The sequence below is a fragment of the Mycetomoellerius zeteki genome, unplaced genomic scaffold (assembly GCF_001594055.1).
Source record: "Mycetomoellerius zeteki isolate Tzet28-1 unplaced genomic scaffold, Tzet1.0 scaffold135, whole genome shotgun sequence".
NCBI lineage: Eukaryota > Metazoa > Arthropoda > Insecta > Hymenoptera > Formicidae > Mycetomoellerius > Mycetomoellerius zeteki.
Window position 1 is genome coordinate 4,793,125 of NW_017256287.1, and position 14,938 is coordinate 4,808,062.

At 28.7% G+C, this 14,938-nt stretch overlaps 4 protein-coding genes across 9 annotated transcripts; 1 reads left to right on the top strand and 3 right to left on the bottom strand.

Moving 5' to 3' along the window:
* Nucleotides 1-286: 286 nt before the first annotated feature.
* On the bottom strand, nucleotides 287-740 carry LOC108731628 (peptidyl-tRNA hydrolase 2, mitochondrial). The gene has a single exon (XM_018462040.1). The coding sequence runs from the start codon at nucleotides 716-718 to the stop codon at nucleotides 302-304; it is 417 nt and encodes a 138-aa protein (XP_018317542.1). The 5' UTR covers nucleotides 719-740; the 3' UTR covers nucleotides 287-301.
* On the bottom strand, nucleotides 735-1,728 carry LOC108731629 (cytochrome c oxidase assembly factor 4 homolog, mitochondrial). Of its 2 annotated transcripts, none has more exons than XM_018462041.1 (3): nucleotides 1,531-1,728; nucleotides 1,208-1,354; nucleotides 735-853 (listed from the first exon to the last, which is right to left on the bottom strand). In XM_018462041.1, the coding sequence occupies exons 2-3, from the start codon at nucleotides 1,307-1,309 to the stop codon at nucleotides 749-751; spliced, it is 207 nt and encodes a 68-aa protein (XP_018317543.1). In that variant the 5' UTR covers nucleotides 1,310-1,354; nucleotides 1,531-1,728; the 3' UTR covers nucleotides 735-748. The 2 variants fall into 2 exon arrangements, with proteins under 2 accessions (XP_018317543.1, XP_018317544.1); XM_018462042.1 differs by lacking the exon at nucleotides 1,531-1,728 and adding an exon at nucleotides 1,417-1,523.
* A 760-nt stretch (nucleotides 1,729-2,488) lies between these two features.
* Rala (Ras-like protein A) lies at nucleotides 2,489-7,214 on the top strand. Of its 4 annotated transcripts, none has more exons than XM_018462021.1 (5): nucleotides 2,489-2,598; nucleotides 3,938-4,057; nucleotides 4,253-4,461; nucleotides 4,604-4,778; nucleotides 5,444-5,560. In XM_018462021.1, exons 2-5 carry the CDS (start codon nucleotides 3,953-3,955, stop codon nucleotides 5,558-5,560), a joined length of 606 nt encoding a protein of 201 aa, XP_018317523.1. In that variant the 5' UTR covers nucleotides 2,489-2,598; nucleotides 3,938-3,952. The 4 variants fall into 4 exon arrangements, with proteins under 4 accessions (XP_018317523.1, XP_018317524.1, XP_018317522.1 ...); XM_018462022.1 differs by lacking the exon at nucleotides 2,489-2,598 and adding an exon at nucleotides 2,606-3,169; XM_018462020.1 differs by lacking the exon at nucleotides 2,489-2,598 and adding an exon at nucleotides 6,948-7,024 and having other exon boundaries at nucleotides 3,953-4,057.
* Nucleotides 7,215-10,678: 3,464 nt separating this feature from the next.
* Nucleotides 10,679-14,707, bottom strand: Letm1 (Leucine zipper and EF-hand containing transmembrane protein 1). Of its 2 annotated transcripts, none has more exons than XM_018461929.1 (7): nucleotides 14,480-14,707; nucleotides 13,443-13,900; nucleotides 13,189-13,359; nucleotides 12,630-12,944; nucleotides 11,997-12,470; nucleotides 11,471-11,911; nucleotides 10,679-11,298 (listed from the first exon to the last, which is right to left on the bottom strand). In XM_018461929.1, the coding sequence occupies exons 1-7, from the start codon at nucleotides 14,547-14,549 to the stop codon at nucleotides 10,888-10,890; spliced, it is 2,340 nt and encodes a 779-aa protein (XP_018317431.1). In that variant the 5' UTR covers nucleotides 14,550-14,707; the 3' UTR covers nucleotides 10,679-10,887. The 2 variants fall into 2 exon arrangements, with proteins under 2 accessions (XP_018317431.1, XP_018317433.1); XM_018461931.1 differs by having other exon boundaries at nucleotides 10,680-11,298; nucleotides 14,492-14,707.
* Nucleotides 14,708-14,938: the final 231 nt, after the last annotated feature.

Genomic DNA, 14,938 nt, shown 5'->3' on the forward strand with positions numbered 1-14,938 from the left:
TGTATAGTATATATATATATATATATATATATATATAGAACTTAAGGAACCTTATTATAATTACATATTTTAAAAGTATAGCTATTTAATTTTGAAATTTTTATTTTATACAGAATGTTTTTCTTAAAATTTTATTTAAAAATTGTAACTCTTCACACACGCATAATGTTATTCTTTTAACAGTCTCATGAAATTATTATTTATCTTAGATTGAATAATGTATTTTGATATTAAAAAATTTGAATCAAATATTTCTTTGAAATTTTATATAAATTTATATGTTTTGATGTAATACATAAAATTATAACAATCTTAATTTTGACGTAAGACTATCGATAGTTTCATTGGAACCAGGACCTATACCAACAACTGTGACTGTACCAGGCTTCAGCTGAGTTATACCAGCATCTTTTATTATGGCAGTAATTAAACCAGCGCGTTCAGCTTTATCTGCTAAGATCAACAGCTCTTCCTCGTTTGGTATTTTAACAACAATTTTAGGCTGTCCACATCGTAACCAGGATTCAAACATTAATCGCTTCTTTTTATTGTTGAAGGTTTGGCGACAGCATTCTAAAGCAGCATGAGCACATTGAGCAGCAGTTTTACCTTTTCCCATAAATAAATCTGATCGAACCACTATTACCATCTTACAGCTCTCTCCATTCCAAGCAGGAGATAGGAAAGATTTTATATATTTACTTATCATTAACCTCATTTTTTATAATCTTTTTCAATCAAAGCACTATTAATGTCTTTGTTCTTGCTGCTTTGTGTGTTTATCCATGCATTCCTTAAACTTTTTTACTTCATTTTGACACTTTCTCCAATCCTGATGTTCTGCTATGCACTCCTGGAAAGTTATTTATCAAATCAGTTATTAAAATAAAAACATTAACATAATCAAAATATTTATTCTACAACAATCAATCATTGGAATTAATTTATATACTAAAAGTTAATTTATAACCTAAAGTTAACTCAGTGTTATACATTGTTCTTCTAGAACTGAAACTATAAGCAGTTAAACTTTAATTAAAACTGCTATATCCATTTCTATCAATGTAGTTTAATTTTAATCTTGGTTTAACTAATTCTTCATCTTTTTCTAGTTCTAAGAATTAAAAAAAGATGAAGAGTAAGTTGAACTAAGATTAAAATTAATTCACGGTAAAAACGAGCATTAGCCAGTTATAAGTAAACATACTTGGACTTGATAGTGTAATTCTATGCAACCGGTTTTCTTTAACATCTGCTCAACGGGATCTTCAATTTCTTTTTCAGCACCAGCATTCGACGATGCAATCATTACGATGTACCAATGTTTAAATGAAAAGAGATTTGAATTGTACCGCTGAAACAATTATTTTCATTAATAAAATATTATTTTTAACAATTTCAACGAAATACACATACATAAAATATTATAGAGGTTAATCACTCTGTGTGCGAACTATTTTTATTCGTTTACCGGGCCTGCAGATTCGAACAGATTTGAAAGCAATACTGAACAAACTCGAGTAAACTAACCTGGATTACATAAAAGATTGAGAGGAATCATTTTCTCGATTTTAAACATCAACATTCGTTACCACGACTGCAAATTCTCTAGCAAACACAACAATTCTGTTTCATTTCCATATTAAATTAACAATACCGATAATAGATAATTAAAAATGCCACAATTACATGAGTAACGTGCGTGTGATGTGCAACTTCAATGACGACATGAAGTTGTGCGCATATCGGGAAATCGATCTATTCTAAATATTCGCACGTCAGGACATGGTGGTTAATATTCGAGACACTTTTATTACTGTTAATTATTTTAATTATTTATTATTATTATTCATCGAAAATTGACGTGCTGAATTACGAAAACATCCCTAATTGTTTTTTCAACATTTTTACTCGAGGGCAATTAACGTTGCGTCATAACGCGCGAATATTTAGACAGAATTAAAGCACGTACCGATCCTCCTATACGTGCAATTTGTATTATTCATAATGTGGAAAGGACGAATATTTATTCGAAAAATGTTGCGCCACGCATTAAGGCTATAAAATTCGATTAAACTTCGATTAACTAATCGTTGATCCTTGTTAAGCAATTTTGTTAACGTAGATAGAGTTATTAGTTTTCTTATTTTTAATACATAGAAAACAAGAGTGGATTATGGCCAAAACCGAATTATATAATTAGAAATTTTTCTCTAAATATGGTATTGCCTATTGAATTAATTAACTGATTACAGTTCATTTGAATTTTTAAATTTGTATAAATTTAGCTGACAATAATTTCTTTACAAAAATGTTTATATTTCGTAAATTCATTTTACACTTAACATCTGCATACATAATTATTTTTACGCAATAGTCGACGTAAATAAGATTTTCGTATGAAATTATGAAACCATGAAACTTGATCGACGTATCGGCTAAGTTCACGCGAATAGATGCGACGATACGGCGATCGAGACGCCGCCGGCGCTTGACCGTCAGAACTATTCGATTGCGTGAAAGTAAAAAGCAACGCGTGTGACGGCTACGAGAGATCACGGAACGGCCAGCCACTCCCGATTTGCGTGATTTTCAGAGGTATTTATCGAAGGAAGGCACCGCCTTCGTCATCGCGCGTTCGTTCGAGCGGCCCGGGTGTAGCCTTATCTCCGCGCGAAACGTCCGACGATTCCCGTCGGCTACGACGCAGCGACGTGCGGCTTTTGCGGCATTCGCGCTATCCTCCGGGATAGCGCGCGGCACCGCCTTTCTCGATTACTCATATTACACTCCGCGACTATCTCCGGCGGCTCTGACCCGTCTTGCTCCGGCCAGTGTCGCTCGATAAACGCGACGATTCGGGCGCGGCGACTCCTTGCTATGGTTCTTACGTGTCTCGTAATTATTTATAATATACGTTCGCCTGTATATCGGAAACCTTCGCACGAATGAGATAACGAAAAGAAAAGGAACCGGAGTAAATTAAAGCGCAGTCACAATACGGGGATATACACCTTTTATAAAGTATCCTTCGAGTTTCTTTCGTTTTCTCCACGTGTCTTTTAGGTATTATTTCTCGTTTGATTCTTTCACGTGGGCGAAAATAGCGGTGAATCTTGAATAGGAATAGCATGTGTTGAGTGGTGGGCGTACAATTTATTTTGATTAAGTAAGTTTCCTGTTCTTCTTTTCTCTCTGTTTAATTCTGTCACTTCTGCTGTTTGACAGTAGCGTCTTCAGAATATTATATTTTCTTTCTTTCTCTTTCTGTGTAATATTACTTGCTGTAATACTAAAAGCAACTGTTAAATTTCTTATTTATGTCGTAGTATTAATTGCCTTGATTATTTTCTATACGTACAGAATATTTACATTTATTGAAAAATATTAATGAAGTGTAGAATATAATTTGTAGAAATATACAATACAAATACTAGAATAAATTTATAACTAAGGACAAATATTAGAAGTTTTCTGTTTTTTTGATATCCTCTGATATGTTAAATTATCTGTTTTAAATATAGACAATATGTCATAGATTTGTATGATGCACAATACATGAGAACACATACATGCATGAAACTATACTTAGTCTCTTAGATTTCTCACACTGACAACGTAATTCTCACATCCTGCCATTGTTACTTCTGCTCTGCTTTAATTAAGATAACCATCAGAAAGAAACCCCTATTTTGAGGAAGTGCAGAAGATGTATACACACAATTGTACAATTACAGTTTTGTTACAGTTATCATGTAACAGGAATTATAGATTTCTGCAAAAAAATAAAGCAATTAATAATAAATAAATATGAATAAATAATATCACAAGTACATTTATGTTTATAAAGTCTGAATATTGCAAGCGCAAAATTCTGTTACTGTACATTTTTAAGATACGACAAATATATTTAGTGACCACTTTATTTTAATTGAAGGTAATTATCTCAAAAATGTCGAAGAAGCCAGGAGCTACTCAAGCGATGCATAAGGTCATAATGGTTGGAAGTGGAGGTGTTGGAAAATCTGCTCTGACGTTACAATTCATGTATGATGAGGTAAATAAAAAACAAAATAACTAAAAAATGTGTGGTTTGAATACAAATGATGCCTGTTTATTATTATTCACTTAACAAAGAAATATGTGATTTTTACCATTTCAAGTATCTAATGATAAACATTATTCTACTTTAAGCATTTTATTTTTAAGTATTATTACATTAGAAAGATATTTTTCATAATATTAAAATCAGTTTGTTGAAGATTACGAACCTACGAAAGCAGATTCCTATAGAAAGAAAGTTGTACTAGATGGAGAAGAGGTACAAATAGATATCCTGGATACTGCAGGACAAGAAGATTATGCGGCGATTCGAGACAATTACTTTCGTAGTGGGGAAGGGTTTCTCTGTGTATTTTCGATAACAGAAGATGATAGCTTTCAAGCTACACAGGAATTTAGGTAAGTAAAATTTGATAAAATTAATCATTAGTTTTATTGGCGAAAACTTTAATGTACATATGATAATTTTATAACTCTAATTATAAATGTATTATTTGATTATTCCACATGAATAGAAAAAAACCTGTTTTCTTTTCTGTAGAGAACAAATTCTCAGGGTAAAAAATGATGAGAACATTCCATTTTTATTAGTGGGAAATAAAAGTGATTTACAAGAAAAAAGGAAGGTTAGTTTAGCTGAAGCTCAAGCAAGATCTCAACAATGGGGTGTTCCTTATGTGGAAACAAGTGCTAAAACAAAAGAAAATGTAGACAAGGTAAAATGCTAATTATGTATAATTTTTATTATTTAATTTTATTAAATGCTACATATGTATAATAAATATTTTATATATGTAATGTTTTCTTATATCAATATTGTCTTTACCTAAAAAAAATAACCAATATTACTTTTTGATTCTGACTTTTTCTCTATTTCGTTTTTAGTAAAATAAAAAATTTGTAGGAACTTTTTTATAGGCTTTGTGATAGTATTGTTAAATTAGGTGTTTTATTATAGATAACTTTTTTATAGGCTTTGCGGTAGTATTGTTAAATTAGATGTTTTACTATAGAACACTTTATCATTAAGCATATTCTACATACATACATACTTACATACATTCATTCATATTAATGTAATTAAATTATCAAAAATAGTAGATGCATTTACATATATATTTCTTGTTGCTTTCACTTTCACCCTCAATGTAATGTATCACATATGAATTGATTGCACGAAATATGCATTTTTAAATAGGCTTAATTGCAATCTGTGTATATTTATATACACATTGTTATATCACCATGTATTGTGCTATTGCTTATATGCGCACAATTCTCATTTTCTTCTCTTACATATATGAAAGATATAATGTTTATTTCATAATGCACATTTTATATGCCTTAAAGCTTTGAGACAGCATCCATTGCACATTTACAGGTATTTTTCGACTTGATGCGTGAAATAAGGTCACGCAAAATTGAAGATAAGTCAGCAAGCAATAGTCGAGGTAAAGACCGTACCAAGAGGAAGAAAAAGAAGTGCATTATTCTATAGGTTTGCTGTTTTTTCTTGCACCATATTTTATTTTGTGTTTTAACAAATTAATAGAACTGGTGGCATTTCCTGTCTTGGCAATTTTATAGCAAATTCGATTGCATAAACATATCTTTACATCTATTTATGTACGATTAGTATATACCAGCGCGCATTAGTGCGTCCAATCGAATTCGCTAATACTTTATATCAGTGTATAATATATAGGGAATGCCAATGGAGTGTATTTGCCTAATGCAAACGCTTTTCATACTCAACATTATAGATATGCAATGAAAATGTTTAGATAAGTTAATGTTGTGACTTTTTAAGAAAATATTAATAAATATTAATTACTTGAAAGATATTTTGTTGCATATCTCTGTTTTAACTCTGCTTTATATTCATATTTCAGATGTCCAAATTCTATATTTATTATAAAAGTCTAATATTTACAAAATAAATGTGAAATTATACACGTACCTGTAAAGCTTATCACAGCTTATGCAAAGCATGTATGCTTTTCTTTTTTTTAATTACATTGTGTTGCAATGTCTTGTTACATGTTATATAGGTGAACTATATTTTTTGTATTATAAATAATTAGTAATTAATTTTATAAGAAAAGAGAAAAGCATCAAATATTTTACTTTTAATTGAGACATATATTATTTTTTTTGCTGTGGATTAAAATAAAAAATATATCTTGTTAATTTGCACAAAGTTAATTAATTAAGTAATTTTTGAGAATATAACAATTTTGAAAATAATGTAGGTTTTATAAATATACAGGGTGATCCGAAATTCTCGCATTCGGAGTACAGGACATGATACTTTATGCTAAAAAAAACAACTTTTTCCTTTAGTAAAATTGTCCAGTAAGTAGTTTTTGCAGGAGAGCAGGTTGAAGCAGTTAACAAATAAGCGCAAAAATTATTTATCGGACGTAATTTTGCTAAAGAAAAAAGTTGTTTGTTTTAGCATAAAGTATCGTGTGCTGTACTCCGAATGCGAGAATTTCGGATCACTCTGTGTATTTATAAAACCTACATTATTTTCAAAATTGTTATATTCTCAAAAATTACTTAATTAATTAACTTTGTGCAAATTAACAAGATATATTTTTTATTTTAATCCACAGCAAAAAATAATTTTTTTATTCGTAATATTTTAATAAAATACTAAAACCGGATAAATAAATATAAATAAACAAAAATGTTTTGACAGGAGAAGGTAAAGATGTTCTGTAATAAATAAATCTTTTACATAATATTTGCATATTATAATTTACTTGTAATGTTATATTGATAGTTCCTTTTTTTTATATATTTTCAATTTTCAATCATTAATATGTTTCAAAAAATCAGTTTATATAGAAATAAATAAAGACATTTACTCCACGTTGCAGGTATTCTTTGATTTAATGACAGCAATAGCTGCTCGCAAGGCACAGGAAAACCAAGGAGATGGGAGTGAACGTAATAAGGAAACAAAGTGCTGCATCTTGCTATAACAAACATAAAATAATATGTAGCTTATGTTATGGAAGGTTCAACTCCTATATAATTGAAAGCTAAGCGTAAGAGAACTGTATTTATATAAAAATGAAAGTTTTCTGATACTTTACAGTGAATTGACGCTTTTAATCTTCGCTGTTCAAATATATTTAAAATTTAAGATATACTGTACAATTTATTCTAATATATTTATATGTATTATATATAATAATTGATATATATTTCAAAAACACATGGTACATTATACCTGTTTTCTATAAAACTATTTAAAAAATTTTAATAGCAATACATTTTATTACTTTCTAGTTTATATTATGTATTATGTATTATGTAATACATTTATATAAGATATGATATTTGAATTGAAAACAAAATTTATAACATTTATAATAGCATAAAATTACGAAAATACTTTCAAGATTATTTGCAATATTACTTATCTTTAGAGTGCTGAAACGTAAGTGATGTTGATATGAATATATTTGAGGAGATTGAAAATGTAAACGGTACATATAATGAAGATTATTTGTTTTGTTTTTCCGATTATGCAAATAATGTAATTACATTCATGTTGAAATAAAATAATTGCATTTTTAGTTGCCTTTTGCATTATTTATTTATAACCTTTAATGAGTTCAGCACTCTTTAATTTGTTAAAAAAATGATTTAAAATTATAGGGATGTGTGAATGGGATTCAATATTCTTTTGCATATTTTGATTATTGATATGATGAAAAAAGTTCAGATACATCAAAGTAGTCATAACACTGTAAAGTAACAAAAACTTATAATTTGTAAGCAATTTGTTTATATATTATATACATGCATATATATGTGTTTCACATAGTTTTAATATATCTGCTAAGTTTTATTTTATATAGTTATTTTTATCATAATTTTATAACGTAACAGTTTGATATCTCGAACGTGTGAGTGAATTTTATAATGGTTATAACACTTTAATAATTATTTTTCTTTGTTGTATACAATGTTGTATATTAAATTTTATTACATAAAAGTGGACGCATTTTGCGTGCAAATATAAAAAATTAGGTTTAAGTATATATAAATTATAGCATATATAAAATCAAGATAGGTTTTGTTAAAAAATTTGATTATTATATATATATAATTTCCAATTTATGTAGTAATAGATTATCAATGACTTATATATTTTACAGTAACATTTAGCATACATCGTTACTCGCACATCTGAAATATCAAGCCATAATGTAAAAAAAATTAATTTTTATGTTTAACATATTAGACTGTAATATTAGAGACTGATTGTATAATTAATTCACATAATTAATTAAGTCACTTGTTTAAAAACTTCTACCTCTATGAGGCGCATTTATGCAGATAAAATAACCAATTTTAATGCAGCTTTAACCGAAGAGAAAAGTGACTTGAGAATTGTATTACAGAATGATCATTAAAATTCACAGAATGCATATATTACAGTAGTTTTTTTATGAAAGAAAGGTGAAATATTTGTCTATTCAATTTTGATACTTTTGTACTGTTGACGTTGATTGTGCCTTTTAAGTGTTCACTGTTAATATAACGAGGTCAATCAAACTTAAAAATTCTTTAGAAGAATTTTATAACAGCATTTAGATTCAGATATTCATATATATACGACACATCTACACCACTACATCTATCTTTGCAATTCTATGTTTGATCTGCTATTTTGTCATACATTAAACGCCTTTTTATGTAATACCGATGTGATTTATTATTGAACATTATTTATCCATTCACTTATATCCAAAAGATTTTGTAATTAACCAATTCTAAGTAGAAGATATAGGTATATATACAGATATAGGTATATATTAAATTCTAATATTATTAAAAAACATATATTAAATATATTTTATATTATTATGATAAATGATTTTTAAATGACTTATTTTCACATTTCAATGATGAAATAGTCTTATACATAAGTAAATTACTTGTATTATATATTAATAAACAACGAAATACATATAACTAAAAGATTAAAAAGAAATTTTATTTTTATATATGAAAAATGTAATTAATTAGTTTATTTTAGCAAGTATTCTACTTATCGAAGAAATAATAAAAAATAAATTATTTGTAAAACAATTTTTGTTGAAAATAGTTATTTCATACATCAAAATGCTATTAAAAAAATTGGATCTAAACATAATAATTCTTCGTATAACATAAAATGTTTATTTATTGTAAAATATATTATTTAACAAATGCCAATGAATAAAAATGTAACTGACTGAATATAGTCAACGATTGATATTATTATAATAGATTTATTGTATCTTTATTAGAATAAATACATGAAAAAAATAAGTCTTTATTGAAATAATTGTACATAATTTAAATTTTGTCATGTAATATATTCATGTATATTTCTTTATTTAAAAAAATATTTTCATTTTACACGATGTTATATGTAAAATGACAGTGCTATGAAATGATTTTTCATGCATATGTGATATAGCAATGTTATATTTATTTATAATTGTTGGATTTATAGATCAAAATTTAAAATATCTTTTTTCCAAATTAATTATTTTTGCAGCAAATGCAAAGAAGCAACGAAACGTAGAAAATAGAACAAATAAAGTAGAATGATGCAGCAATACATAATTTTATAAAAACTCCATTTTGTAGGATACTTAATTTCACAATTTTATTTCCTTTGAAAAAGCATCCTATAAAAATTTAAAAAAATAATATATTTTCTTACATATACATTTAGACTTTCATGCGCAGAAGTAAAGAAATAGATCACTCTGAATGTTCTTTCTGAATTCATACCTTTATAATACACTTAGATGATCTTCGTCCGATTAACATTATAGAATAACAAATATGCAATAAATATTTCTTCTCTTATGTACATAGGGTTCCGAAATTGATGTAACATCTTGTCACATAAAATTACCGTGTAAACAGAATTTCTTTTGTAAATTTAACTCTCTATGTAGTACAAAGCACAAATAGTATTTCATTTTTATGTTAAATGAGGTTTTTTGCTTCCCTGTGTTTTTCATAAATGAAAATAAAATTATGAATTACTGTACATTTATCTTGCTTTGAGCAATCAATTACTTTGTAACGACAGTATTGAAGTTATAAGATAATATAGTTGAAGACTATTATTTTGAATTATGAGTGGTATCTATGCTCAGTGTATCAACGGCATTGAGACAATTGGAATGATTTATCCTCTCGGCTTATTAAAAGCTCAGAGGATTGTAGTAGAAAACATTTTTAATATATCTGTAATTTGTTGTCAATGTTTAAGCTCTTTCTCTCTAACGATATTCTATTCATTCCTTTTAAGATTATAATATATAACATCGACAATTAATCACAAAATAAATATTTTAACAATGCATTTATGATCAACACAAGTATATTATTATCAATAAAAGAGAATAAATGATGCTGTTAAATGCATCACAGTCTTCAATGGGAAACTTCGGGTTTTTGTGTGTATGCATATAATAAAAAAAAGAAATCAATATTACACAATACTTAATATTACTCAAATATTATAAGTAGCTAATATATATATTCAATATATATATTTTTTCTATGTACAATATAATAATTATGGCCAATTAAATGATGATATCTTTGTGCCTTGTGTCAATATAAGATTTATCTTTTTTTTAACATACTATTTTTTAACATTACTATTTCAAGAAATTAAAAATTTTTCTAAGAAAAAGAATATGTGAGATACACACAAGAAGATCCATATCAAACATCATTTCAGTAAAAATATTGCTGATAATTACATATGCTAATTTATATTTCATTGTGCGTTAATCACAGTTGTTTAGAACCTTCTGCTTTTTTCGCTGTTGATTGAACACCTGATGTAATTGGAGGATTTTTTATCTCATCAGATTTGGAATTACTTTTAAGAACGACAGTTGATTTCTGCTTATCCTCTTCGATATTCTGATCTCCATAGGTTTTAGTGGATTCTCTGACAGCATCATCTACTAACTCCTCTTTTCCAAATCCTGGCTCAGTTGTTACCGGTGTAGCTGGAACCGTAGATTTATGCGTAGCTTTTATATCCTCTTTTGTTTGAGAGGTCTTGGAATCCTTTTCCAACGATTTTTGTATTTGTTCCTCTACTTCTAATATTTCTTCTTTATCCATTAATTCTATCAATTCGTCTACTTGTTCTTTGCTTAAGTTAACATCTTCTTTACTTATTAATTCTACAACCTATAAAATTATATTACGTAATTAATATATCAATAAATAAATGTAATATTAATAAATAGATATAAAGTTGTATAATCATGCTTATATATAATATTTACAAAATTTTTAATGTTATCTTATTTGTAGGATAATAGTTATAGTAATTAATAAAAATTTTTAGTCTGTCCTGTACCTTTAATACATCCTCTATTTTTATTGCACCATCTCGATCGTCATCAATTTTTCCTAAAATTTCTGCTATGCGTTTTAAACGATGTTCATCGGGTACACTTTGAATTTGTTTAATGGCTGCAACCAGCTCATCTATTTTAACTAATTCTTCAACATCTTTGGCATCCTTTTTCTCATCAGGACCCAATGACTCGATTCTTTGTTTAACCTTTTTCTCGGATTGTTCGAGCTCCAACAAAACAGCATCCATTTTTGAGATCATTTTATTTACCTTTTTGAATAGTCTATTAGCACCTTTTGATATTTTAATATTTTCTATATCTGTTTGACCTTTTGCTTCCGCTTTAATTTGATACAATTCCTTAATATCTTCTTGATATTCTGCCATTTCTTCTTTAAGTTCCTTGATTTCTTCTTTCTCTACAGCCATAGTTTTATTATCCTAAAAATAAGATAATATAATATTAAGAATGTTGTAAATATTAAAGAATTACTTGCATATGTGTGTATTTTAATTATTTACTAACTTTGCCAATTGAATCCAGAGCTTGCTCCAAAACTTTGACATCAGTAGTAGTAATTTCATCTGTTTTAGTACTAGATTCCGGAATAGATGGTTGTGGTTCAGCTTCTTTCTTTTCCTTTCTCTCTTCTTCAATTTTACGTTCTTCCATTTTAATAATTTCGATATTGGTCCTATGATCCACTTTACCTTCTTTCTCTCCAATAGCACCCTTTGTACGTGCCACAACCGTATCAGGCAAGGCTGAAATAGTTGCCTTTAGCTTGTCAGACATAGGCATCATTTCTGGTATCATAAGTGCTCGTGATAATAATAGTAAAGAGGGTGGAACTCTTTTAATTAAACTTAAATCCAACCATTGTGACAATTGTTCTTTTAATCTGCTCTCTGGTAATCCATAAGCACGCATACCACGTGCTCTGCAAGCTTGTTGCAATTCAGCTCTGGTTAGGCTTTCAACTCCTTCTTTCTCAATTAGCTATTATCACCGAAAAAAAGGATTTGATATTTTAATGTGTTTGTGTGTGTGTGTGTGTGTGTGTGTGTGTGTGTGTGTGTGTGTGTGTGTGTGTGAGAGAAATAGAAAAAAGAATTTTACATAAAGAAAGTAGAGAATATACTTCATGAATATACATACTTTGTCATCTGCAGTAAGACTTCTGAGTCTCATCCTAAGTAGAAACTTTAAAAAATTGGTAGTTCCAAGTGTTTGCACATCTAATACACGACATAAAGCAATTAGTTGTGGTCGTGAGAGGGAATCTAGAGTAATTTCATCCTCGAAAACTTTGCTAAATTTCATAATTTCTTCGTTGGTTGCAACAGTACCACTTGTTCGTACTTTGTAGAAAAATTCTGCAAACTCTTTAGCTTTCTCAGATTTGTGATCTGATGATTGCAACGCCATTTCATCTAATGTTTTTTGTAAAAATTTCGCCATTTCTATCTTGACCTGTTTATAAAAAAAAGATATTTATTAACCCGGCGTGAATGAGGTGGGTAATTGTTACACCGACTATAAGGTGGGTATCATATACCCATATATTTATTCAAAGATTTTGCTTACAATAATACTATATAATGATTCGTTATTATATTATATTACTTGTCAAATTCTGTTTATGTATATATATTTTTATTAAATTTTATGTCTTAATTTTAATGTTTTAATGAATTTGAAATCTGATATTTTATACCTTCAAAGCCTGCTTAAGTTTATCTTCTTTTTCAACTGCTGTTTGAAAAGTAGAAGGTAGCATGCCAGGGAATAATTTAATTGCCACTGGCAATAGAAATTCCATAAATGGAACAATAATAAAAACAGAGAATGGAATCAATCTGAACATATCCCCAGTTGTTTTTACCAGCTGTCAGAAAATATGATTGATTAATATTTCAATACTAATATATATCATACTGATATATAACAAATGTAATCTGCTTAACATACCAAACGATGTTCCCTTCTACTGAGCTCTTTCCCATGTAAAATTCTCCATATTAATTTTGCTGATACTTTCATATCAAGACCTAATAATCGAAATCCATGATAATAATGCAATATCTCGCCCTTAACTTTTTGCCATATTGTAACTTTAGCAACAGCTTTTTTTAGTTGCTCACTATTTTTCACGGCAACACTGTCTACTGTCTTATTTTGAAGTTCTTTTTCTTCTTTAATATTCTTCACTGTTTCTTCAATCTTAGATGATGACTCTTGGCCATTCCAACTTGGAGTTACATAAAAGGTACGAATTTGTAGACATGTCATGCTTTTATCATTAATATACATTGGTAACACTGTAGGCTCCAGCAATAATCTTCTTGGATCTCTCAATCCTGTATAAATTAAAGCTATGCTACCCATTGTATGATTGGTATTGTACCATAATTTAAACGGGGAATATCCTGAAAATATAAAATTAGCTGTTTCTAATTTTTTTAATAATTATAAAGTATGGAACAAAATAGTTTAGCTTATCTAATCTTAGTGTAAATTAGTACGCAGCAAAACAATTTAGCTTATATAATCCTAACGTAAATTAGAAATTATTTTTGACAGTAAAAAATAACCATTTTGCTTTTCCTATTAATAATTGAACAAAGAATTAAAATAAGAATTAAATATTCCACAAACAATTATTAATAAAATCTTTTATGATCATAAAATGGAGCAACAAAAAAGGTAATAAGCTTTTAAAAAAATATAAACTCATTGTAAAAAAAACTTTGACATAACCTATCAGCCCACGTTTTTTTTTCAATTTAAACGTGACTGTATCGTAATGGAAAATTTTTCATAGGGGAATTCGAGAAGACGTTGACATTTTAAATAAGACACATTCTTAATTTCACGGTGGCGTACATATTACCTATCTTTATATAAATGTAACGATATAATGAAGGTATTTTACTTTAACAAGTATTATAAAAAAGTTATATCGCATAAAATCGCGCTGATCTATAATAGGATGTGAAGTAACGCACGGTGACACATACGTCGAATGATAACTCCACCGTGACCGGCAATCATTTTGGTGTGAATTAACGTGTTCATGGCGTGTCACTCTCTCCGTAAATATTCCGGAATGCTCTGGAACCGTCGTGTCTCGTGTCGTCTCGCTGTAAATACCATGTGAATGCGCGACGAGTCACGTCGTCCATCAAACACCACCGTCCGCTTTGAACATAGCAGAGTCTGAGTAAAGCCCAGTGTCCACGATGCTAGAAATCCGTCCGAGATCTCGGATGAAGAAAGAATTGACCAATCGCATTGATCATGTGACTAAATTGTTTAAATGTGATTGGTTAATTCTTTCTCTTTCCGAGATCTCGGACCAATTTCTAGCATCGTGGACACAAGGCTTCAGAGATCAGCTGGCGCCATTGTCGCGGATTGGCAAAGATCTAATGCTGGATTCACACGGCATCCGATTTTCGTCGTAC